At 35.8% G+C, this 27,489-nt stretch overlaps 1 protein-coding gene across 11 annotated transcripts in view; it reads right to left on the reverse strand.

The window, feature by feature from the left end:
• AKAP6 (A-kinase anchoring protein 6) overlaps positions 1–27,489 on the reverse strand; it is a 283,028-nt gene that overhangs the window by 26,068 nt on the left and 229,471 nt on the right. For all 11 annotated transcript variants that reach the window (XM_066998060.1, XM_066998067.1, XM_048058598.2 and 8 more), the window contains one exon: positions 11,040–11,255. In XM_066998060.1, coding sequence (XP_066854161.1) covers positions 11,040–11,255 — 216 coding nt within the window. The remainder of the gene's footprint in view (positions 1–11,039; positions 11,256–27,489) is intronic.

Below are 27,489 nucleotides of genomic sequence, written 5' to 3' on the forward strand. Positions count from 1 at the left end.
GCAATTCATGTTCTTTCACAAGGCATCTGCCATTTTGGGTAAGATCAACAGTCCATTCAGCTGAGTTTATCTCCTACAGTGGTCAATAATGGATGTTTAAGGATTTTTGTTTGTTTGTTTGTTTTAAAGGAACAGAATAGTATAGAAGCTGCTATGCAAAATTTGAAAAGTCAGACTGTGGGGACTTTCAGAGTAGGAATTTAATAAGCATTAATTGACTTCTCCATTAATTTGTCTAATTACTTACTGAACTCATTTTGATTTTTGTTATCCACAATATCATGTAAGAACAAGTTTCACATTTTCATTACACACTGCATAAAAATAGTATTTCTTTTTGATTGTTTTAAATCTCCTGCCTGATAATTTCATTAGGTACCAAGCATTTCTCATGTTAAGAGAAAGAGTGAATAGTTGTACTTTGTTTATTTTCATGCACTTTTTTTTTTATTGTATCCCTTTCTGCTTACAGCTTATGCACCTCCTATAACATCCTATAATAATGAACAAGGAAACATTGATTAGTCATATACTTTCTGAAGATCCTGCAAATACGTTTCCATAATGGTTGGAGGATTGGGGCCCTATTATCCAATACCGAAGACCCCTGTAGGATGAAAATAACTTCTGTACAACCTGTTAGAAAATGAGGCTTCTTTCCCTCTTTCTAAAAATTATTTTTCTTGAGAACTCTTGAAACAAAGCATCAGAAAATTATCTTCAATCACACTCACGAACCATTCCTGGAAGAACTAGGGTCATTAGAGTTGCAATGCACCAAGTCATTAAATTAATTCAATAATCACTACTTTGAGACTTTTGTATTTTTCTTAAGTCTAATTTTTTAAACAATGCAGGCCTGAGTCATGATCTTACAATTAGTGAATATTAGGCACCTGAATAAAATAGTGACTTCATCCTGTAATCTGAACACAGTACAATGCAAAGAGTCACTATCGGCTTGGCACTTTTATATATCTGGCCCTATACTTAAATGCCTAAATAGGAACTGAGTTCTTCTGAAATGTGACCTCTACCATTGAAAATAAAAAACTAAATATTTTTCTTCTTTCATTTTAATGAGTTATTTTTGCCATTTAAACAGCGTATGATAGTTCTTTCACTATCTGCATATGCTGGAAACATCAGCTTCCCAGCTTCTGAATATTACATATTTTGCTACTAAAATCAATAATTCCTGAGAATTCACTTGAAGATTTTATGCATCTTACATTTCAAATGAACATGTTTCTGGAACAGGGAATGTCTTACTATCAGAGCTGTGACAAGAGCTTCGCTCACACTCTTTCAACCATTATTTAATGTGTAATACAGAAAAAAAGACAAATAGATTTACACCTGATTGGTAGAATACATGCCACCACGACATAAAGACCTAAGCCTGCTACTGTGATGTTGACTTTTCCCATTAGGGAGTTAGAAAGCTCACATTTCTAGGTTTTACAGAATTTAATTCCGCTGTCCTAAAATTTGAATTTTTGTAATTACTTGATGAATATATATATATATATATATATATATAAAATTGTGGCAAGTGGATTTACAAATATTATCTATAAATGCAAAGAAATTAAGAATGTTGAGAATTCATGTAAGAATGCACCATCAATGAGGATCAAATGCCATTACCCATGGGAGATATGGTACTTTCCATGAACATATGTTGAATTACAAAGCCAAACGATAAATTGGCATTTTAGATGGCCTCACTGCCATTCTGAATCTCTGAGGGCTTGTAAACACCAAACACTTAACAAAAAAAAAAAAATCAGATTAGAGAGGAAATGTTCCCAACTTTCTACCAGCTATGAAATTCTCTCACCCAACTCAAAAACACCACCAGACAAACACAGTCACCGATAGATCACTGAGAAACAGAAGAATCTTGCATGCCATACGGATGAACACAGAAGCCTCATATATTCCCAAAGGAAAACATTCCCAGCTTCTCATTGGATAACACAGCACTGCTGATCAGCCTTGAAAGTTCCTGAGACACAGCAGTTTAAGGTGTTTAACTAACTTTAAACTACATTAATTTCCTCTCCTTCTGAAATCACATTTGAACAGATTAAAACTGTATTAACCAGAGAAGGAACACACACCAAAAAAAAATCCAAAGAAGTAATTCTTTTTAAAAATAAAAAGAAATATATACAAAATTTTGTGGCACTGTGCCAGTGCATTTACATAGCTCTTCTAACATAATAGAGAAAAAAATAATTCAAAGTATATGTGATTTAAAGAGAAGACTTGACAATCACTGAAGGAGATTGCTCATAGGATGCTACTAAAAACATTAGTCCAGAGGCATTATTTTTTACCCAGTTCAGCCACTATGCTTAGAGCCAATTATAATACCAGGAACTTAGTCCTGTAACACTGTGACTGTGACGTTTTCTGCCTTGAATACCTGAAGTCAGTTTTTCACTATAGTATGAGCTGTGATTAGTGGTTATACATACATATATATAAAATATATATATATATGATCAAATAACTATGTTTGGTTTAAAAATCATATATAGCGATACATAATTTATTTTGCTTTTTGCAGCCTTTTTGTTTAAAACCATGATCACCCACTATGAAGCATTCCCAGTCTTATAAAGAAACCTATTGGGGAAAAAAAAAAAAAAAAAAAGTAAATTTCATATCCTGCACAGAAATGTTGTGTGCTTCATCAAAAGAAAAAAAAATCAAAGGGTACTTGGGGTAATTAAGTATTGCAGCAATTGATTTTCTCATTAAAATAGCCTTTACTTCTAATGTAATTTCATTTATCTTCCTGTGCTCACACCTACAAGAACAAAAAAAGTAACTTTCACCTTTCATGTTACAAAGTTTGTTGGGTACCCCGGAGAGGACAAAGAAACTAAAGGTGCCTGCAGAATTAGCAAGGACTCATGGAAGAGAAACATGCATCCCAGGGAAGTATTTTCAATTAGTTGAGGTGGACAGTGATCAAGACCTGCTACTATAGGATGGTGGTTGAGCAAGCTGCAAGAGATATTCTTGTAGGTTTCAGTATACTGGAAACTACAAACTCATACCTAATCAACAGCATCATTAGTCTGGAAATTTCAATGCAGAGAAAAGAATTGGAAAAGCAATAATGCTGAACTACTTTTTTCTGCTTTAGGAGGTTAACCTCACAAAGGAAGTGTAAAGTAGACTGGAAGAGGCTCCACAGAAAAGCCTATTCCTAGCATTATCCATACGGAAACTGCTACACGTGAAGACTTTCCTTCCAGTACTCCCTTTTCATTAATTGATAAGAACAAAGAACATGCAAGCAGCAAGGTAGAATTGGTGAATACATTTTCTCCCAAGACTAGATGTTCAACCTACTCTTAAATCATCTGAGACTCACGAGAAAGTTAGGAATATGTACCTTTATTTTCCATACTCTCCAGTGGGAAAGCTCAAGCTCACAGTGGCTTGACAGAGACCGTGAAATAGGGGTGCCTTAGTCTCTGGTCCCTGGATTAACCATCAGTCTGTTCTTGCCTAACCACACCTACAACTAAAGAGTCCCATAACATAATTAAAATTAGAGCAACAGCTAAAAGACTGATTCAGTGGCAATGAGCTCAAATGATCACCTCTGAGGGTTTGCTCTCTCTTGATGAGAGAACACCTTGATGAGTTGACTGGAATTTGGATTGGTAATGTCACATGGAGTATTCCGCCTCTGGGTGGTTGCCCAAAATGGTTAGTTTTGACAGAAAATTTTACATTCACTGAGGATGGAAAAGAGTCCTCTATGGAAAGACCTAAATGTATTAATTCTTATTTTTATTCACTCTAAAAAGCTACCACTGCAGTTGTCCACTCAGGAGATTTTCTCCAGAATGTAACACAACATTTATCTGATTTTTAAAAATTAACTTTTACTAAGCTCCACTGTGTCTGCAAGTTTTTACTGAGATTTGCAAAACCAGAAGCATTTTACCAGCTTTAGTCTAGACAGGCCATCTGGACTCTGCATACCTGCCATAATGGCTGCCATCATAACTATGGCCATTCTTCAAGAAAATTAAGAGAAATACAGAACTTCTTGCAAGAACATGAAGTGTATCACCTGTCTTTCATAAAGTCAAAGAAAAATTTAGACCTTAGTTCACCGTTTATGCAGTTCTGTTTTAGATCTTACAGAAAATCATTCCATGTCACAAATCAGACATGCAATGCCACCCAGAAGCAGAAAGGTGTACAGCACCTCAAGTGTGAGGATGGTGCAGAGCTTAGAGTGATACATCAGAGACTCTACAATCAAAAATATATATATTTTAAGGAAGGAACCTCCAAAGCAAGCCATCTTCAGTGTTGAAAACAAACAGAACAAGATGACTGACAGAACCAAATACAAATACTTTCAAAAACTGCACTATGAAGAAGTCCAATATCAAAACAAAAATGACTTGTGATAATGAGAAAACAATTTAGAAAGTTTCAAACATAAGTCATTAAATAATGTGAGGGCTAGATCTTGTAAGAGGTATTCAGCACTTTAAAACATGCAGTGCCCCCTCCTCAGCAAATTAGGTTAATCTTCACTTATTACTTTGCTGTATTAGGCACTTCTGTTTCTACATTTTTATGCAAGATTTTTAGCTAGATGTAAAAGCTAGACCTTGCAAAATAATGGGTTGTGAAAAAATTAGAATCCTTCAGAAGCCAAGTTTTATTTAGTGGAGCTATCTAACAAATAACAGAACAATGACAAATACATTTTTTACCTTTGAATGCAGGGTTTTGTTTTGTATTGTTATGTAGCTCAGAACAAGTGTCAGCCCATGGATTGAAAAAATATTGAACCAGTGAATTAAATATAGAGAACTGAGAGGGGGACTTCAGTTAGCGCCATGCCTAGCATTATTTAAAACTGTTTTCTTCTGCAGAAAACATCACAAAAACAGATGAATAGAGTAAAGGGATAAAGATACCTGATCAGAAGCAATATAGTATTTTTAAACAATTTGTTTTTCAAAATGCATTATAAATAATGAAACCAAGAGGATGCTGGTAAAAATACTAAGCAGGGCTTTACACAAGCTTTTTACTTCCTAAGAAACAAACACTCAAGAACCCAAGAAACAAACTTGTGGTAAAAACAGAGTTGCCTTTTTTTTTTTTTTTTTAAGTGAGCTGTCTCACCATTGCAGATTTTCCCAAGTCCTTACAACTCTAATTAAAATGTGGTAATTGGTTATGTTACCTCAATTACCATGATGCATGGACATTGATGCAAAGCGACACCAATTGAATCCCTCGGGTATTATACCCCAAGGCCATCCCATTTATTGTGGCCTTATTATTTTCAATTATGTGGCTGGATGTACAGCATACTTTCCAGCCAATACAGATGGATTTTTTGCTGGACATACAATGTAGTGTGCAGGATGACTTGGGTGAAAAAGAAAAAGAAAAATTTTAAAATTTTCATAGAGCATAGTAGTAGACTAAATCATCAAAGACATGATTATTTCAGATACTTTATGGACAATGTGAGAATTACAGCACCTCAATCCAAATTATCTTAGCTCAAAATCTTCATTTTAAAAGCATGATTAATACTGTTCCTTCAATAATTGGCCCTCTCTGTTGCATGAGAAAAGAGATTGTCTGCTCCATAAAAAAGATACCTTTCTCATTCAGTGAATAAGCAGTCTGGAGAAAAAGCAGTTTCTCTAGTCACCAAAAAGGTAGGAATTCAATTGCAACTTCAGAAATAAAATCCATTAGAAAACACAGTCTTGTCTCTATGTGAGCCATAGTAGTACGTCAGTTACATGAACTCCAGTATCAATAAAACAGTCCCAGGAAAGCGAATACCAATAGTCACCTCATTGTGAATTCTTACATAGAGACATATCTGACCTGGACAGGACATCAAACTGTGAACATCTGTGGCTGGTGGAATAATTCACTGAGGCTAGATGCATAACTGAAACTGGGTATATCATTGGCTGAGCAAATAATCAACAAAATTGCATAAAACAGCTTACATATTCCCACTTTGACTTAGCTGTTGTAAACTTGCGCGCATGACCGTGACTGAGTCTGTCCCAAATCCTTTTTTAACTGTTCAGTGTTCTTTCATGTAGACTAGACCCTCTAAAGGAAAGTGCATAGAGAGTTAAAGCTTCTCCAGCTGTTGAGCAGGATTTTTAGATGGCAGTTTTGGGTTTAGCTGACTAAAGATTGTTGCTATTGCCGTTGCAATTGCCAGACAGACTCCTTTTTCTTTTAAGATGATTGCCAGCAGGGTCTTGTTAGGCAAACTGAAAGGCATCTGTGTAATTCTGAAGCTAAAATTTAGGTGACAGATAACATTATACCAGCAAACTATGGAATGATAAATCAGGGGGAAAAGAACTTACCACAAAAAAACAGATGGGGGAGATAAAAACCTCTTTTGCTAAAACAGATTAGGACTGCTTCCAGTAAAAGACAAGTGTCTACTGTTTTTTAAAAGTTATCTTTGTTTTTTTCACTGTATGAATACCTCATTCTTTTTAGCTAGATTAACCTACTGAATCTAACCACATTTCATCCTTCTGGGGTGATTCTTATTAATAATTTCAGCTTCTAGACATAACTTTAGGCTCATTAGAAGGACATCTTTTACCAGACTTTAGGTGCTTGTAGTACATGTTAATCTCTTGTTATTTATAAATTTATGGTGCCTGCTCTTGCAAAGGTTGAGGAAAATTAAACACTGTTGAAAAACATCAATGAAGACAATTCAAAAGAAATCTAAAACCCTTTTGTGGTTAGTTCCAGCATGCATTTGCAATGATATAAGTGGTTCAGATAAGTGACTGGGGATGGAAACAGGACAAAGGAAGATCCTAGTACACAAATTAAGAAGAGAGTAGAAGATGCAAGTGACTCTTGCACTTCTGTAACGCAATAAAATAATTTGGGCTATCTTATTTACTGTCAGCAAGTCAGATGCCGTAATGAGTCAGATGCCATCAGGGTATAAAAACATCTCATTTGTTTTCATAAATTACAGTATTTTGTGGGCAACCACAAATAAAGACTTGTTACCAAGGGATACTGTTTATGTGCCAAGACTGGCACACCATCAAATATAGAGAGATAGGGAAGCAGAAGAAACAGTCCTGGTACCTACCCAAGAAATGACTACACAGGAACTGAGTGAAAAGGAGGGCTAGAACAAGCCAACTCAGGCCAGGGAAGACAAAGAAACCTGAATCCTGTAGTGGCTTGGGCATCCTTAAATGTTGAGAATACAGATAGTTTTATCAACATGAGAAATTTGTAGATCCTGACACACTTCAAAGAATCATGTTATTAAATACAAATCTAGAATGAGAGGTTCCAAAACAAAACAACCCACACTGAAAATTAAATGAGCATCATGATAGCTCTTAATAGCATCCATTTCTGAGCAGAAAGAACAGTACAACCCCTGCACAGTGAAAGACAACTCAGACCAGCAAATAATTCCAGACTCCCTCAGGCAAAGTGAGAACAAAGCGGCATGCACCTTGTGAAGTTCCAAGCACTGGGACATCAAGCAAACTGCAGTACTTGAACACTGTGCCTCAACTCCCGATCGATTGTGTCCCACACAGAAACACAAGACTCCACTCCTGCTGTAAGAGCAGCACCAAGCTCTAATTAGCACATAACAGCTTATTTATAGTAACGACAGCTACAAAAAGCAAACTGCTTCTACAAGGCAGATGCCCATATGCAAAAGGAGTAGGCTTTCACTAGAGCAACTTGGACCTCTGTTCAGCCCTTTCTAAGCTATCTCACAATTGCAACTTGTTTCTGCTCTAAGTTCAGTAGAACAGATATATTTACTACAATGAAATTACAGGCTTTGTAAATGAAAAAAAGTAATTCATCACCTCTGTGGTACCTTACCTTTCAGAAAAACATAGCAGAAACCCAGCCCCATCTCTCTTGGACAGTTAGTTACAGACCTAACAGAGGCTCATCCTTTAGCAACCAAAATTCAAGATTGTAAGAACTCTTTTTTAGTTTGGCTGTTGCAATGTTCTTGAAGCTCCAGAATTCAACTAGTTTTTCTATTGCTGGTCAGCTAAATAAACCTTTTGCATAGCACTAACCAACAGTTTACTAGAGCTCTCGATATGTTAGTAATATGACTAAAAATATTTTGAAGATGGAACTATCACACAAACATAAACAGTGTTCCTCAAGAGGATTAAAAATCTTACTATTATATTTTCTTTCTTTGTTTAACAGTCTTTTCTGTTCCTCAGTGTCACATTTATCTACTAATCCATTCACTTAGCCTATTTCATCACTGACTTCCCTTATTTCTGTTCTAATTTCTTGCTCTCCCAGATTCATTACCATCAAAACTCAAGAATGTTGTCTTTCTGTCACTGATGAGATGGCATTTGTCTTCTTTTATTTCTTGACTTTCTTCTCATTTAAATGTGAAGGTATTGTTTAAAACTCCTACCTCCAATTTCTATTCAGCTTCATTCTGGCTCCTCACTAATTCTGTTTCTTTCTTTCATTCCACTGAAATTTCTCTAACATTTTCTCATGACCTTTATTTTACCAGCTTCTGTTTTACTTTTGACTCTAGTTGATCAGATTCTCAACAAGTTACTGCTTTGGATTTCTTTGCTTTCTAGATTCTTCTTCTACTTCCTCTGTGTTTCTTTGCTTGTCCTTCTTCCTTAGCCTTCTGCTTTTCACTGGACTCCAACAAGCCTTTCTCCTTACCTACTTCCCTTTCTCCTTTTTTAGATAATAATATACACTCACATACCTGCAGTTCTCATCTCTGAACAAAGGGTTTAGGTAAACTCTGGCACATCTAAACACACTCTTCTGCCTTTCTGTTAAATAACTCATTCTTAGTGGCCGTTAACATAAACTAAGCACAGTCAAAATGGAATCCTTGCTCTCTCCTTCCCAAACTCCTTTTTTCTTCATGCTCAGTCAGTATCACCATTCTTCCTCTTAGTCTGGTAATCTGGATCAGCTGTGACATCTATACCTCTCTCTCACTAGCTCTATGAACTGAGAGAATCATTACTCTTAGCATCATTAAGATTTGACATTTTTCCACTGGTCATACAGTTGATCTCTTCTTTTTCCAATATCTTCTTTTGAAGTCGATACTTCCCTCTCCACACATACATGTCCAAAGAAAGGACGAAAAAAATATATTTGCTTTTCTCCATATCCTTGTACAATCACATGTATCTTCATCAGCTTTTTACACTTCTTCCAATCAGATCAAATTTTTGAGGGCTTAACTGACTCTCCTCAATTACCTGCACTTAGATTACAGAATCACACAGAATCACAGAATCGTCTAGGTTGGAAGAGACCTCCAAGATCACTTAGTCCAACTTCTGACTTAACACTAACAAGTCCTCCGCTAAACCATACCAGTAAGCTCAACATCTAAACGTCTTTTAAAGACCTCCAGGGATGGTGACTCAACCACTTCCCTGGGCAGCCCATTCCAATGCCTAACAACCCTTTCAGTAAAGAAGTTTTTCCTAATATCCAACCTAAACCTCCCCTGGCAAAACTTTAGCTCATTCCCCCTTGTCCTGTCACCAGGACCGTGGAAGAATAGACCAATCCCCACAATTATCAGCTGACTACTCCTATGCTCGTAACACCAGCCTTGCCACTCCATCTGTTTTTCAATGATGTCTTGCTTCCCAGCTCCCTCATACATGCCCCTTTTGACTTGTCCTGAAAGATGATTTAAACCCTGCTTCTCCTTCAAGTCACATTTCTACCTCACTACCTGAAACAAATCAGTTAATAAACCAAACAGACAGAGGAGCACTCCTGCTTTATAACATCTGATAAAGGTAGGTAGACAACAGATTATTACCTTCAAAACTTCACTTCTCTACAGCATCCTCCTCACTGACTCGCTATTTCTTGGCTGGTTTAGACTGATAGTATTTTCATTCAGGAGCTGCCAGTTTTTCTAAACAATGTATTGTATATTTTAATATTACACTAACACAAACAAAAAACTCCAAGAGAAATATAGCTTCTGTTATTTCTTTAAAGGAACTTAAACAAAAAGAAGTCAAAAGTAGTATTTCACTACTTAGTGTTAGTCAGAAATAGTGTTAGACAATTGTCAGGAAGTATGTGTCAAGTATTTTTTTCCTTTTATTTGCTTGATATAAACCTAAAAAAAAATATGTAAGCTTGTCACTTGTCACAAATCTCATCAAGGCTCTTCAGTATATGCATTACATAGGGTTATTATTGCTGTCAATGTGGCTCCGGTATACAGACTTCAGCATTATGATAGAACCACAGAACATGCTGAGCCAATTCATCCATTACAGCCAATGGTGTTACAGTAGGGATTATTTTGTCCCCCCTATGGCTTATTGTTTAAATGTAGATACTGCATTGTAGTATAGTTTATGCTGTAAAAAACTGTCTAATTTATGCCACTTAATGGACGGTTTAAGCAGAGTGCTATTTTGCCTCTTAGGAATCATTTCCCTGAGATAAAAGCAAATTAATGCATTTTACTTATATTCAAATAACACAGATTTGTATATTAATCACATACTCCTGGCATTCTATGTGAAATGCACATCTACTGCTGGGATACTAATTAAAAACAGCCTTACTTACACAGAAAATACTTTTTCTGAAATATCTTTACAATCAATGATATATGTCTCTGGACCCAATTCTGTTAGGTACTGAGAAACTTGGCTTACACTGATTGTTTTCATTACTCAACAGGATCAGATGTGATGAGATTAAATATCCAGCAAACAGAACATGCATATTGTGAATTTATCTTCTTAATCTGTGGTGTCCATACTATACAATGCTTTATGAAAAAGTAAAAGCTTCACTTGTTGCCAGTAGAGACTGGGAATGGCATCTTCAGTTGGAAGAAAACACTCTGAGATTAACTTGCTTGCCTAACACTGTAAAATGTCTCTGGTGAAAAATGAAATTACAAGAGAGATTTTAAAGTAAGCATCACTCACCGAGTCTTTTTCCAATCTCTTCTGTAGCCTTGTTTGCCACTGGACAGCTTGCATGACAATGGCTTCCCACCTCCTCTCAAGGTTTACGATTATCAACTGCATGGACTGGTGATCTGCATTTAGGTTGCAGGTCTCCTGGTCATCCAGGAGGTGCTGGCATAATCGCAGCACTGAGGCTACCCCACGACGTCTCTGTTTGATCTCACAGCATAGGGACTGCAGGACAGACAGACGACAGATGTCAGTGTGGAATACTTTACATATGAAAACATGAAGTATTATCTGACAGTTAATGGTGCTAATAGTTTTTTCAGCTCTTCCATAAATTCCCATGCTTAGTGCCAGAGCTGAGTGTTTTATTTTCAGATAAACACTATCTTAATTGCATAGAAGGAGTAAAACTACTTTCAGTCTTCTTCAAACAAATGCCATACATAGCTAACTGTCTCAATAATATTGAAAGTTTTATGGTGTACACTGGCTTTTTCTTCCTTTTTTTCCATTCAGATGGGAAACATCTGAAACAAGTTACCCTGATAGTAATCAACTTCAGAAATTCTTCAGAAAAAAAAAGGAAAAAAGATTAGCATTCATGCAATGAGAATATATACATACACTATATATATATATAGTGTGTGTGTATACACATATATACTTCTCAGAAAAACAAAACAAACAAACAAAAAAAAAACAGCAATAGAAATCATGGCTCACATGTACCCCGTCAGACCTTAAGGAAGGAGAGTAGAGAGGTCACTATAAAATTCTTTACACATGTTTTTTGCTATCATAAAATATTTCCAGGGTGTTTCTATATCCAAGTAAATTTAGGAATACTATGATAACTGTATCCCTCTCAAAGATAGGTTATTCATTGCATTTATTTCATCACACAGATTCCAGTGCCACAAAGAATGCAGTCTGACGTGAACTGCATGATGGGAGACAATCACTAAGCCCTAATATTGCTGAATATTGATGGGAGCCAGGATATGCTGGTTATATGCCAGAAACCTAAATAACTACACTGAGAGTCTCATTGAATAGCAATATAAATAATGCATCTTACATGCCAAAGCTAGAGATCTACCACCCGGAAGCAGTAATGGCATGGGGTGCTTCTGAGCACAGTTTTATATACAAACACAATTACACTCTATAGTCACTCAACATCAAATCAGGATTTGACTCGTAATGTGTTTTTATAATAATATCTACAAAGCTAGGGTACACAACGCACAAATACTTCTGAGGATGACTGCTTCAGACCAGCTTCCAAGACCCTATACTTTTATAGCATTGCATGGCTCAAGTATACAACTATTATCAGAGGCCTGTGCTACTCCTGAATTTAATGAGACTGTGCTCCACACATGGGAGCTTTCCAGATAATTTAAATTGTAACTTGCCAACATCTGGTTCCCTCTGTGGGATGCCACAGATGAAAGTGCATGACCCTATGAGAAAATCTCAACTACCATCTTTTCTGAAGACAGGGTATTTGCCTTTAAACTTCCATTTAATCATAAGAAGCAAATAAATAAATAAATAAATAGAAATTTAAAAAGCAACCAGAGCTCTCAAAGCTGTTCAAAACTGTTTACTGGTAAGCAATCAAGACATGTCCTCCTGAATTTCACTAGGAAAACAGTATATAGCATGTGAATTTAAGTTCCAAATTTTCATAACACTTATATGTTAAAAATTGGAAGGTCTACTTAGAAATATTGTACATCTACAGAGTATTTTGCTTCTGGAAGTGTGTGTTTGATCAATAGCATTAAGCTACAAGCAAAACAGTGGTATACACATCTAAAAATATATATCCTTTCTTTGCCTACGGGTAGTGTACAAGTGATTTTTTTATTCAAAGCCTTCAAGAGAAATGATGATTAAACCCACAAACATAGCTGAATTACTAATCTACTTTTACTGGCACAATTGGGCCATTCTAACAGTTAACAGATTGCTTATTAATCAACAAGGGTAAACAAGACAATGCAATCTCATTTAAGGCAGAAGTTTTAATGCCTAAAAGTATTTGTGTTCAAAATGTTAATCCTGATAAGGCTTCATTAGAAGACGTCTTAAAATGATTAAGTACATTTCATTGTAAAGTACACTGAGTAGTATATCAGCAGGTGGACATTTCATACAGATGTTCCACTTATTGATATAATGCATTCTATAGCAATGTAAATTACCCTAACTCCGTAATAGCTGGAATTCTATTACTTCTATAATGAGAGAACTCTGTACCTTTAATATTTCTGAATTTTAAATAAGGTGAATGACAAATTCCAAAACCACTATTTATGGCAAAATATGACCAGGAATTTTATTATTCAATTTATACCAGAGCTGCATTTTCACTTACGTTTCCTGAACTTGCCCTTATTTATTTTCCTAGAGTTCATTACTAGCTTCCTACACAGTTCTTTATGTAACCACCATGCCTGACACATTTCCCTTCTGATTCTGTTCATTAGCCTAACATCACATCAGAAAAAAAAAATGGGGGGGAAGCCCTACCAAAAGATAAAGTCATGGTTCTTACTTTATTCTGTATACCAGCTAAGCAATTCAGTTTTATGAAAGTGATGGGAAGATATATACTGATGGCAGTCAAGTTTATATAGATCTGCATTAACTTCATGGAAGTCAACACAGCTCAGAATCTGGCCCTATATCATTAACTTACCTTGATCAATCTGATTATGTCATCCCTTAAAAATATTGTTCATTTTTGATACAATACCATATCATATGATGAGGTAAGAAGTATTTAATTCATAAACCATTATATGGGAGTTTAAGTGAGGCCTTTACATTGTGTTAGCACACAGAGCTACAGGATCTGAGTCATTTCTAATTTACATCAATTTTACACCAGCCTAATAACAGTAGCTTTAGTGAAGCTATTTCTGATTTACATGGCTGTGACAGTACAATTAGGCCTATGGCACTTTTGTTTCAATTTTATTATGTGATATTATGGTTAATATTAAACAGGAGAAGAATGAAGTGCTTGTATATAACAGCGTGTTGAAAGAGTTGGCTATAGCAAAAATACTTTAAAAGCCAGAGAATTAAATCATGTTAAGACATCTTTAAACCCTATATAATGACAGTAGCAATAATGAATCTAAGCAGTATTATGGTCTGGTATACAATGTCCTAAAGGGACACAATAATTGTCTGTATCCTATGTCATGACACCTCACAGTGTTGTATATCCATCCATGATCTGCTGTTGTTAAAATGGCATGCTTGTATAAAAACCAGTCGGTATGGAAATTGTACATCCAAAGTATGTTTCCAGAACCACAGTTACGTTACTTATTTGCAAGGTACATCATTCTGCATTGCGAATTAACAGCTATAATTAATGATTATTAAAAAAAAAAAAAAAAAAAAAGGAAAAGAAAGCAAAGAAAGAAAAAAAAATCTGACAGATTATACAGAGTACGTCCACTGAGGCTTCAGCTGCATGACTACAGCTGCTGTGGTAAGCGATTGGGTACTTGACAGTTCAGAAAATTATGAAATGATCTAACAGTAGACTGTGGAGTATCATTTAGGCTCCCGTGTGTGCAAAAGTTTTGCTGGAATACAGATTAAGAGATGAGGCACATTCGACTGTGGCTCCTCGTGCTATCATGCGTCTGTTGAGCTGTACTAACTGTAAATACAATTCAAACCATTGCAAATGTGGGAGAAACACATTTACTTGTATCATTTGCAGTGAGACTTAAATTAACATATACAACTTTGTTTGCTGCAGGCTGAGTGTTCGCAGTAACAGCAGCTGCCATGTATGAACCTGACTTTGTGTCTGAGTCCTTTGCTTTGCAACAGATACCCTGGTAACATTGAGGTGTTATTCATTATAACATTATTGCAAGTCATGTTTTCCCATCCGGAGGATTCCTATCTGTGCTGCTAGAATCTTGGGAGATTTTTCTTCCCTCTGACTATTTTCAGTGCTTTGAAGTTATCACCCGCATAGCTAAAAAGGGCTAGCTGAAACTACTTTCACAGCTTGTTAATACCATGCCTTAAATCATGTGGAAAAGCCCCTGCCGAGTCAAATGACATCAAACACTCCTTCCAAGCCATGGGCTAACAGCACTGTCTGTGGGGATAGAAGTAGCCATGATTTGGCCACAAGGTGTTCTGCATGACTGTATGACTCTGAAGTGAAATGTAGGTGACCAGAAACACGTGTGCAGTTTTAAACAGTGCCAGAGGATGTAAGAGGCATAGAGTGGTGTGAAGCTGGGGAATATTAGGGTCCCCCAAGCCTCAATCCTCAGCCTTCCTGCAGTGCATCAGTGCCTGAGGTGCAAAGCACCACCGCTCCCGCATGAGTGAAGGACATGGCTGGGAAGTAGGCTTTCTTCGTATACTACATGGTAGGTGACTTGGCCACCAAACCACTTTCATCAAGGTTCTTGAGCAGGTGTTTAATATTGGTTGTTTAATAACACTAAGGTTCTCAGTGAACTCAGTGGGACTTGTACCTAAATACAGTTTAAGAATTCAAAATTAGTTTAGTTAATTTAAACCTGCATAATCCACAGATAATTACCACATAAGATGTTAAGATATTATTTTTGTAGTACCATTTGTTACATATTGTTTGTGGAAATCATTTTTAAGTGATCTGAACTTCTTTCAACCATTTCTGTCTTTCTTGCCTTTGCTCTACACTTAGGAATATATGAGGTCCATGCAGAAATGGCTTTGAAACAATGTTGGAAGATGATGCATGTTAACCTACACGGAAGAATTTTCTTTGTGCATTCAGGTTCAGAAGAAATGCCAATGTATACTGAGACCAATGTTATTTCCAGCTTTATGTTGTGTTTCCACGTATGGGGAATACCTAATGGTTTTACGAAAATGAAAGAAGCTCCATTGCAGATAAATCTGGAATGACCCACTCTAAGAGGAAGTTTCTGTCTAACCTTGGTCTCTTAAAAGCTTATTCTTTCTCCTTGCTACAGGACATAAGTTTGTGTGGAAGGGAATGATATCCTTCCTATTGCATCTGTTGTCACCTGATGGAAGATAATAGGAAGATGAAATGATTGATCTGTTGTTCAGCAATCATATACAGAAATGAAAGGCAAAATCTGAGAACGGAAGCTGCCCTTCTCAGTACAACAATCAAACAACTCTTAAAAAACAGAATTTGCGTCTTTATATCTGATTTTTGGCTAGCACAGCACTTCGGTTTTCAACAGTGCTAACATAAAACTTTAAGAATCACGATTAACATCACTAATACATAAGAAAAGGGGAAAACAAGAAAAAATATGCTTGCAAATACTTGGTAAAATTTAGTTTTTAGCTTTTTCTGTAAAACAGCAAAGCCTATAGGACATTCCCTTGTTTGGGGTGATGCATCCTTGTATTTCAAATTCCACTCTTACAGGACACTTGGTGGAATAAGACTCTTTTTTACTGAATGAAAAACAATAACTCCAAAAAACGTTATTAATAAGAGAGTAATTCCTCAAAAATGCCAAAAGACAAAGATAGGAAGTGAATGATGACTTGCCATCTTTCAGAAAAATACTGCCAAACCTGGGTGCTTTTGCTGATTTCAAGGTTAAAAGAAAATGTCACCTAATATTGGAACTCTACTCAGTTGCAGACTGTGGGACTTAATCTATACTGAAGCTAAATATTCTATAAGTATGCAGTGAAGTGCAAAAAGCAGCAATTGAAAAATGACATGATTAAATGGCACAACATGCAATCATTTGCTCTCAATTATATCAATGTATCTTCTTCATTTCAAGGAGTCAGGCAGAAATATTGTTTTTTAAATGCCTCTATTAAATTGGGCACCAATAATAAAATAGATGAGAGTCCTAATAAGCTCATTTACGTAACATACATCACACACCACAAAACTATTCTCTCCAAACGGGTTTGTTCATAGATTTGTCTCCTGGTTGTCACCAGTCTTGGCTATATTAAAAGATTTTAAAGGCACAAGGCTCACAGACCATTCAGTGGAAAACCTTTGTACTTAACCCTTGAGACATCTTTAATGCTAATTATGGAAAAAGTATTGATATAATATCTTTGCTGTCACATTTTATTATGATGATGGTGACAACAGAATCTAGGACTGACACTTCAGAAATATCATCTAATTGCAAGTCAGAAACACATAATGACAGTTTAAAGTAGACTACGACTTCTTTCAAAACAGTGAACTGTTTCTTTTTATTTCAAAGCCCTATTTTTAATATCATTACAACCACTAAATTGCTACACCGATCATTTCTCTCTGCTTTGCAAAGTGTTACAATACCTCTCTTCCAAGTCTGAGTACAGTTCACCATATTCCTTGTGAACTGTGTATTCCGACACACTTTAAAATAGTTATGAACTAATAAAAACTATTTCATGCTTACACTGACTTCAAGAGTCTACACAAGAGCTTGTATTCTATGTATAATCTAGTACTTAATAGATTTGGGTTAATTCTTAATTCACTCATTTAACTATCTTTAAAATAGTACAAGGGAATTTGTATTTATTTGCAATCAATAATGTAAATATAGGTAAATATACTTATTTTAAATAAAATATTCATTTTTTAAATAGCCTTCTAAGAGTACCTGTGTTTTTTTCCCATTTTACTTCAGAAGTACACTATATGCATCGGGAAGAAAAAAAAAAATCCAGAATAAATGCTTCTGGCCTCAGTCCATAAAAGCTGCCATTATATCTATACAGCAGCCTTTAATTTCTTTGTTCTATTCCTTATGCTTGTTTAAGTACTTCAAAATATTTGTTTGTAAGAATATTGTTGAATGGTCTGATATTTAGCTCGTATTCCCATGTAACTAGTAATATGTAATATACTTCTCTTCATAAATTAAAAACACTATTAAAATTCCAGACATATAAAACAATATGAAGATTAAGTTACTATAAAAGAAACTATAATAGCTTACAGATTGCTTGTATCATTACTAAAGAGCTGGTATCTATTACAGTGTCTCTCTGGAATAAAGAATGCACTTTTGGCAATAATCTGTTAAAAAAGTGCCCATTATTGTTAAGATGCTCCTATCTTAGCTCTAAACTAGCATGCAATTACGGGAAGGTAACTTTTAAAAATAAAAGAAAAACAGTTTTGGATGTAAATGCATTTTCCTTATTGAAATACAGCATACATTTTCCAAGCCTTATTTTTTTTGTGTTTGAGATAGGGGATTAATTAGATTAATTTCCACAACTGTTTTAGAGCTACTTACTACCTATGGCAAAGTTGGGGTTAACTTAGTTCCAGGGGATAAGCCAAGTCATTCAGACAGAGAAGCCAGACATGATGGCAGGAGGATCCATTTTTCTACTCTGGCACTGTTCATGTTTATAAATCCATTCAGTTCATGCCCTCTTTTCATTCAATTTGAGAAGTTCTCTTTCCAGAGAAATAGATGCAAAGGAGAAATATTGAAAGAAGTGGTACAATTTGTTAGGGTCTCTTTTTTGCCCCCAGAAAATGCTAAAATAAAAGTAGGGAGAACATCAGACAGGTATGATAAACATTGGGACCGTGTTTTGCTTTTGTGATGAATCCTAAACCACACTACCCAAAAAATCATTTGCCTGTAGTGGACATTACAAACTTGTAATTTTTGCTAGATAACCACACCGGGCAGAGTTTCAAATGAACTTGTGTTGAAATTCAAGAGAAGAAACAACCCAATGCACAAGCAAAAACCTTACAAGATCCAGTGAGGCATAAATGAGGCTCGACTTTACTTCCAGTTGTTGGAATTCACTTAGAATTACAGCTTAGAAGAAATCAAGTTATTCACCAACATAGTTATTCACACATTAGAGGCAAAGAAACCCTCCAATTAGCTAAAAAATGTTAGGTATCAATTTCAGCCATCTTTAGTGAACTATCAAAACTTTGTAACCTGACTCAGACCGACATAAGAGGTTTTAAAGGAAAAGTTCCTTGCATGGAGATGCATCAACACCTGTAGCCCTCAGGCTGAGGTTCAGGTGTTGATATTGTACTTAACCCCTTTTTTATCCAGTTCCCCCACAAATGGTAGACATGCATTTTTGCTGTCTTCATGCAATGGGTCTGGCATATTCCAAAATGTAGTGAGAATTTAACCTATTCTGAATTACAGGAGAAAAGCATCCTGCAGTGTATTGGTATTACCTTTTTATAGGAAAGCAGTGAACATAAAATAAATTGGACTAATTTTTTGGAGACTTCAGGCCAGGCAGGGTGACAGTAATGGGAAAATAAACACAACTAATGAGTAAGGAAAAAGAGATTTCTGTTGGCTCTTTTCTTGTGTCAGTGAAGCAAATTCAGCCTGGATTCAAAAATGTACAGCTTGAGCTGTTCAGAGGTAAACAGAGGAAAAGATATTATGGTGCTTTCATGTGCATCTGTACATGCACTATGACAACAAGCAGGCATCTCTAGAAATGGAGTTCCTCATCTTATTTCAAAAAAGCAACGCATCTCAGAATGGATATGTCATTAAAAGATAAAATCGTTATGTACATTCTTTTGCCATGTCTTAATCATGAATATACACACAGACGCACTTTTTTTTTTCTAATTTCAGCCTAAGACAAAACTAAAAGTGCCCTACAAGAGAGGTTACTTGCAGCAGAGTCAGGCAGCATTGCACTGAAGTAGGCTTAGATTCATATTTTAAGTAGGCTAGGCTAATTCAGTATTTAACTTGCTGAAATGTTTTAAGCAAGTGTTTGCATAAATACATTAAGTTTTAAATTAACATTAACTCGCTTCTTATACAACTCAGGCAGCCATGACTGTGACATCCACAGGTTAGCTCCAGGGCTATAAGAAGGCTGGAATTAGAACTGAGGACAGGAGCAGGTGATGTGGTCAAGATGAACAGCGAATGGGAGCCTAAAACCTAGAAGTTCTCAAAAGCCAAACATCTGGATGAGGTGACTGTGTACGGTGGTCTTAGAGGCTCAGCATTACTTGTTTTATTGCACCTTCAACTGCCATTCTTCCATTGCCTGGACAAACAGGATTGGGACGAGGAGGCTAGGTACGACAAAAACAAAGAAAGCATGAAACAGGCTGTTTCCTTCACTGATGCTCAGAATAGAGAACATTATGACATTGTGTTTTTGTGCTCAGAACATGAAAATAAGCATCACCATGGTAAAAGGAGGGTGGTACAATACAAATGACATTGCATTGCCAGCTGTTAGTGAAATGCACAGAAAATCCATCAGAATAGGGGCCAGGCCTTCAGTCTCATTCTGAGGTGAGGAAATGCAGTGCTTTCCTAACAGAGCGGTAAGGGAATCATCCTCCTAAGGACAGGAATTCACATACTTTCTTTCTCCATCAAGTGTATGCAACAGGCATAATCTAAGCCACTCCGCTGTCTCTAGTAATATGTTGCCTGTCTGCAAATCCCATTCCTGACAGACATCTCGTACTTGTGATACATAATATACCTGATAGGGATTGCAATAACACTTCAGTGTATATACTGAAGTTCTGTTCTTTTTACACTCATATTCTTACTCATCCTGAATTACACTTTACCCTGCAAATAATTCTACTAAAATCAATGGATTTCCTGGCAGTGTGAAATTATTTTTAGTGTGAGTAAAGGTACTAATACAGTCTATAATACTATTCCCTACTGGGACAATGATCTATTAACTTACATGAAAAGATGAAACTTGGGAAACCTCCTATGTACTGAAACCAAAATTAGGCAACGGTATACTAGGTCAATGATCCACCAATTAAAGAAAAACCTTATTAGTAGGATTTAATGGCTCCAGAGAACACAATTCAATCAATAATCCACTAATATTGGAGAGATTTGCACCAGAAAATGCAATGCGATGGCTCCAAAGGGGCATTTATAGACAACTAAATAAATCATATAATCACATGCAGTAGTACAAAGTGGACCTTCATGGAGACAGTACAGAGAATTTTTGTTAATTCTCTTATATTTCCAGTCCATACCGTACTACTTTTTCTATATGTTATCACTCAAAAAAAAAAAAACAAAAAATAAAAAAACTTGGAAGCCAAGCAAAGACGCTCACTTTTTACTTGCACTGTAAGTTAGCACAGCTTAATCTTGGTCTGTTTTCAGGAAAAATATTTCATTCTCTTTTTCCTTTGTCATCTTTTGCTTTCTTTTCGTTCTCCTTTTCCTTTTCCAAGTTGATAGTAATTGAAGAGGAAGTTTCTGGTTTTGCAGTAAATAGATCTCCAAGGCAATAGCAAGAGAATAAGCAGTTGCATTTTCAAGGAGTCATTTGGGTGGGTCAAAAGAAGAAAATCAATTGTATCTTCAATGATAATGACAACAATAAGTGATGAAATTGAGAATGTTCTCTCAAAAGAAGCCAAGTCAGCTATTTTCACTTCCACACAACTGACTCTTCAAGAGACCATTACTGTGAGGGAAAATGTAGCCCAAGGACTTCAATGACACAAAAGGCCAGGAAAGGAACTGTAAGCCATTTTGTCACTACAAAACTGCAGGTTTTACTTCGTAGTGGCTGATCTGGAACTGCTATCTCTGTACATGAGGATGACTTTTGTTTTACTCAGCTTGAGTCAGCCTACTCAATACATGAGAATTAAATGCAAATTATTCCGGTACAGTATGGAAGATAGAGACAAGTATGCCTCAGCCACATTGCCTCCTCATCAGTTCCAGTTAACAAGAACAAAATGATTCAGATAAGCACCTTGATGCATGTTAAGAAGGGCTGAGAGAAACTGGGGCTCAACATTACCGAGAAAGAAATAAGCCAGTACTTAGTGGGGAGGAACCTCACAGATATTAGCAGTCAACCTTCTGCAGTTGGCTCAACATCTTCAAGTCCCTCAAGTCATAAAGATATGCCTGATGATTCCTTGAGTGGGATTTATCTGATCGAATGGAGAACTTGATGACTGAACTAATCATTTAGAAGCAGGTATTCTGAAGTACAGTTTGCCTTCTCTGCAGCCAGACATCTAAAATAGGACAAATTAATTGCATCCCAAAAGTGCTTATTTCTTTCCAATTACTATAAAGGAAGCTCAGACCAGATCTCTACAGTGTAGGTATCTAAAGCTAAACTCTTTTATCCTACCTCTACCCTATGGCTATGCTGTCTGCAGGTAATCATGCTAGTATACCAGAAATAAGGGGACAGCACATGGGGAAAAGGAAAAGGAAAAAGACATAAGAAGGAAACAACATACGAACTAGTCACCTAAAAATAGCCACTAGGCCATTCTCTACTCCACTGAAGGACTCAATTTATTGCTGTATTTGAGCTCTTCTGAAGTCAGGCTGTTTCTGTTACAACAGTAACCTCCATCCCACATCGCAGTCCTGGTACAGAAACCCATGACCACTACTGAGTTAGAAATGCATGCAGATATTTTATGATACCCCTGTGGAAACCTGCAGCATACCGGATCTAACCATCCCTGGTGGCTAGATCTTCTGTGCCCCTTTCTTTCCTGCAGCAAAGGGCTAACTTTGTGGGGAAAAATGGTTTTAGACAACCAGATAGTACTTATAATTAATTTTGAGATTTTGATTAATTAAAAACAAAGTAACAGCATAATAAAAATCAGAATTCACAGATCAAGCTTCACAGTCCAAAGAGGATGATGGAATGAAACCTGCTATCTCAGATCAGATATTTTGTCCTCAATGGGAACTGTAAATTGTATTACTGTTGCCTTTAATAGGGAGAGCTTATTGAAACACAAACTGAACTTTCTTTCACTAATAAGCATATTAAATAAAAATTTGAGAAACACGTGAGTGTATTAAGTACTGGGTGATTTAAAGTATTGAGTATTGATAAAGTATTGAGTATTGATAAAGTATTGAGTATTGATATTTGAATGTATTAAAACCAAAATCTGAGATATAAAACCACCTCTTGTGTTAGAGCCAAACTATCACATTTTTAGCAAAAAATAAATAAATAAATAAATAAATAAATAAATATACATATATATATATGTTGAGCTCCTTACTATAAAGAGGTGGATTCTTAGTTCTTAGTTAAGTGGCCTAAAAAAATGCTGCTTTGGGATGGTGGGTTATATAAAATTAAGCCTGAATTTGCTTCAAACCTTTTTAAGTGGCATCAAGCTATATTTCACTTTGGAATCCTATCTGTTTTTCATGAGATTTAATACTTTATGCCTTCTTGTTTGTTGAAATTTAATCCAAACAAAATTTCGGTAAACATTTCTTCATCTGTGAAAAGACTTAAGGCTCTGAAGTCACACTCTTTCTGAGAAATTTATTAAAATTATTACAACATTTTTATCATGTTAGAGGTATAAAAAGGATTAAATCCTGCTTGACTTCTTTTGGACTTTCTGTTGGAAACTATTTTGCATACTTTTGTTACATGCACATTGAATTTCTGTAACTCTTTGATTGCAGCTCTGCCAGCAACATCATTCCAAAAATTGTAAAGCATCCAAGATGCAGTAGCAAAAGTGATTCCTGGCACCTGTAGGAACATTTTTCCAATCTCTGACTCACCAAACCTTTACTCAAAGTTAATATTTTTCTTTGATTTCAGTATGGCTATAATCTCGTACACTCCCAAACTAACTCTCTTGTGTTTTATTCAAGAGAATTTTGTTTAACTGAATTGCTTTTATGATGTGCAGTGCTGACTTATGCAAACTTTTCAGTTACAATAAAAGGCATCAGAAGAGGTACTGATTAACTGATTGATTACAAATTACCAATGCAATCTACCTTGCTTCATCAGAAAGTTCAGTTGCTTTAGGCAATGGAGAAATAAGAGACAGTGATCAGATATACTTTTTTTTAATGACATTGCATCATCTGGCATGCTCAGCCAAGAAATCAGTGGAAGACGAAAACATTTGTTTCTGAGTGAGTCAAGCCATCAGAAATAGTCACAAACATCCGATAAGATAGTGTTTACAAGGCAAACGGATATGGCAACAAATACTACTAGCTATGGAATTCAATACACCATTCACTTTTAGAAATATTAAATGAGAAAGTGTTTCCAACATATTTTGATTCAAATGATTTTGTCTTATTCCAGTAATGAATCCATTGACTTAAGTCAATGGGAACTACAGTGCTGCTGAAAATTGGGCATCTCTATTTTAAAGACCCAAATACAGACTTAGGAAACAGGTATGACAATAGAGCATGCTGTTTCTTTGTTCACATGAAATCAAAAGCTACATGAAATGCAACTTTATTGTTGCCAAAGAACTTTAGGTCAGAAAATTTCTGCTAAAATCCTGTTACATTTTTTTAACTACGTTTGGAGGGGGAAGAGAAAAGGAAACTGTAAATCTAGCTACCAAAAGCAATAAAAGCTTTTCTACCTCTACGTGACTGAGAAAGGATACCAAGATGGACAGGTACTCACAAGTCTAAGATTGTTCTTGAGCAGCTGGCCTGTGAGCCAAAGCCATAACAACTACCTTTTGATGCTAATGGGTCATTGATCTATACTGAACGCTTGAAGTCATAAGTTTTATTAGAGGTGGTAGAAATATACGACTAATTATTTAAGCTCCTTTGCTGTCTTTTGGTGGGTATTTTGCGCAGAAAACAGCATGCTTTTTGAAGTCCCGGACACATAAAAGCAAATGTGGCAGAACATACCTACTTACACGCCAACAAGCACACATATTTCTGGCTAGATCTTACTCAAATAATGAAATTTACTAAAACTTCCATGAAAGAATGTGAATTCTTTTTATTATTGCTCCTCATTCTTTCCTGCTCCAAGTCTCTCCTGACCCACAAAATTGCCATACATCATTAGGTTAGGAAATCAGTTGTGCCAATTATTAGTCTCATGACATTAGGTATTTCAGCTGCTAGAATTATGTGTTTACCTGAGAATCCTGTATTTCATTTAAACAGTATATTTCTAGTTCTGGCCCTCGTAGTTTCAGTGGAAAGCAAAAAAACCATGAACTCCAGGGACTCAAAAGGCAGAACAGAAATAAAAAAGATGAATAAATAAAATAAATGTATGGTTGTAGTTACGAAGGTCTCATGAATTTAAGTCATTCTCTTGATTTTCTTGGTCCAGATTCATCTGTATTTTATGTTGCAGCAAATCAGGAGTAAGACACCCTCACTTTCCCCTTTACAGCTGTGCAACTCGTGTTCACTGTTTCCCAGTTTTTGACAGTAGCCTGGGTTAGGCTACATTTGGGAGCTCACGACTTAATGTTGCTGTGGAATGGCCAGCAAGTGTCACTATAGACTGAAGCAAAGTTTGTGCCTCTCCCTCGGAACTAAATATGAAAATATCTGAAGCATTCAGGAGCAGGGAAAGCTGGTGGAATAGGTTACAAAATGGCTCTGCAGACTGGCTGCACACTGTGTTCCACAGAGGTTACTGGGCTAACCAAAGTATACCATATAGTTTCCACAAAACCAGGAAATACGGCACCATACATAAGCTGGCTAATGACCATAACTAATATTCTAATAATTCTAATATCTGAATATGGTAATAATAATAGAAAAACAAATCACCCAAATGTATTCAGCAGGATTTGAACTTTGAACAGAAAAAGAAACTCTGGTTAGTGCAAGGAAGTGGTCTGCTTGTATTACATATGAAAATGGAATATACTGAGAAGTAATCTAGAAGAACGAAGGAAGAGAAGCCTTGTGGTTAGAACCAAAGACAAGGGTCACAAAAGCTGGCTTCTGCCCTAACACAGCCATTGGCTTTCTGTGAAAGCCTGGAAAAGTCACTTAATCTCCTTGCATTTCATTTTCCTCATTTATTAAAAGGTGACAATAATTCCTACCTTTTAGTTTTAATGAGGTTTAGTTCATTAATGTTTATACAGCAAGTGCAGATCCTTGGCAGGATAGTACTATAGAAATGCTAAGTGTTATCATTGCACAGCAATATCCCAAAGAAAAGCAGTATATTCTTTAATAAAAAGAACTCTCTAATTAATATGGCATTACTTTTATATAAAAGAAAAGAAGTCAAAATAATTTCCTACTAGTTATTTTAACAACTCCTCCTCCCACCACAGTGTTCTCATCTTGGGTCCCAACTGCATGTGAACTATTCAATTCATCCTCCAAGTGGAAAATGAAAGGAAAACACCTGAAAAATGAAATAACTGTTTTTCCTAAGGCATAAGTGTAATTTAAAACATAACATTATAGAATGAAAATCAACAGCATTGTTGAGTTTATTTTATTAAAAATGTTTCTGTGTACAATGGCTATGTGTATAATTGGGATGGTGCCATACAATAAATTTCCATTAAGAAACAATGACTCACTTACCACAGTGAAAGCAGTAATAAGGTTAAACTCTTAAGTTAAGTGGAAAGTAAGTCAGACTAAACCCCAGCAGGCTTCCTACTAGTGGCATAGCTAATGTTTCTGAAAATGTTCTAAATGTTCTTTCTCAAATATATGTATTATACATTGCAGTATTGTTAATTATATCCATTTTCTCTTTTATACACTTCCCCAGGAGATCAGTGAAGAATGAAAAACTTAGATATAGTGGATTTCAGATTTAATGAGACAAAGATGGTTTAATATATATGACAAAGTGATGTGCTCTCACCATATTTGATAGGTAATTATTTTTTATACTCTAATGGCTACCATTTTGAAAATAATTAATGTATTATTTATGTAATTAATAGATAATCAACCAAGTAATGAAATAGTCTGGTTATATCATTGTGGGTGGTACTATCCTGTTTAACATCTCTAGAGCTCTTGGCATGACATCATGGCATATATAAACAGTTAACTTGAAAGATTTATGCACGTTTGAAATATGTAAGTAACACTGCTGTGGTAGTTTTGTTCATATGTATATCCTCATTTACATATATATGCAAAGGACTTTAAAAACAAGTTTGTCTGAAATCAGATTTTTAAATCTCTAGTTATGCCCTTCTATAAATGCCATAATTTTCCACAGAAATAAGAACTATCCAGCATTTCCTAAGAAAACATGGATCTATTGCTGTGAACTTCTGCAGGTTTATAAACAGTCCTTTTAAGTTTGCTGATAGAACAAATAGAATCAGCTTTTTTTCTTTTTTTTTTTTTTTTTTTTTTTTGCCTTTTAGCAGAAGGCCAAGAATTGGGAAAAAAGACAAAACAATTACGGATCTCATAAGAAAATTTAAAATTGCACTCAAAGGGACATGTTCAGGAACCTGGAAGAGAAAAAAAAAAAAAAAACACAAAACACAAGAACTTTATCTACATTGACACAACCCTCCCTCCCACTTAATCTTCATGACTGGAAAAGGAAGAGTTAAATACTGTCTAATTGGGAAGACTGTCAGTTTTCCGCAGTTGTTTTCCTGAACACTTGTCTAAAAAAAATATTTGTTTGGAAGTGTTTG

Source organism: Anser cygnoides, chromosome 5 (assembly GCF_040182565.1).
Source record: "Anser cygnoides isolate HZ-2024a breed goose chromosome 5, Taihu_goose_T2T_genome, whole genome shotgun sequence".
NCBI lineage: Eukaryota > Metazoa > Chordata > Aves > Anseriformes > Anatidae > Anser > Anser cygnoides.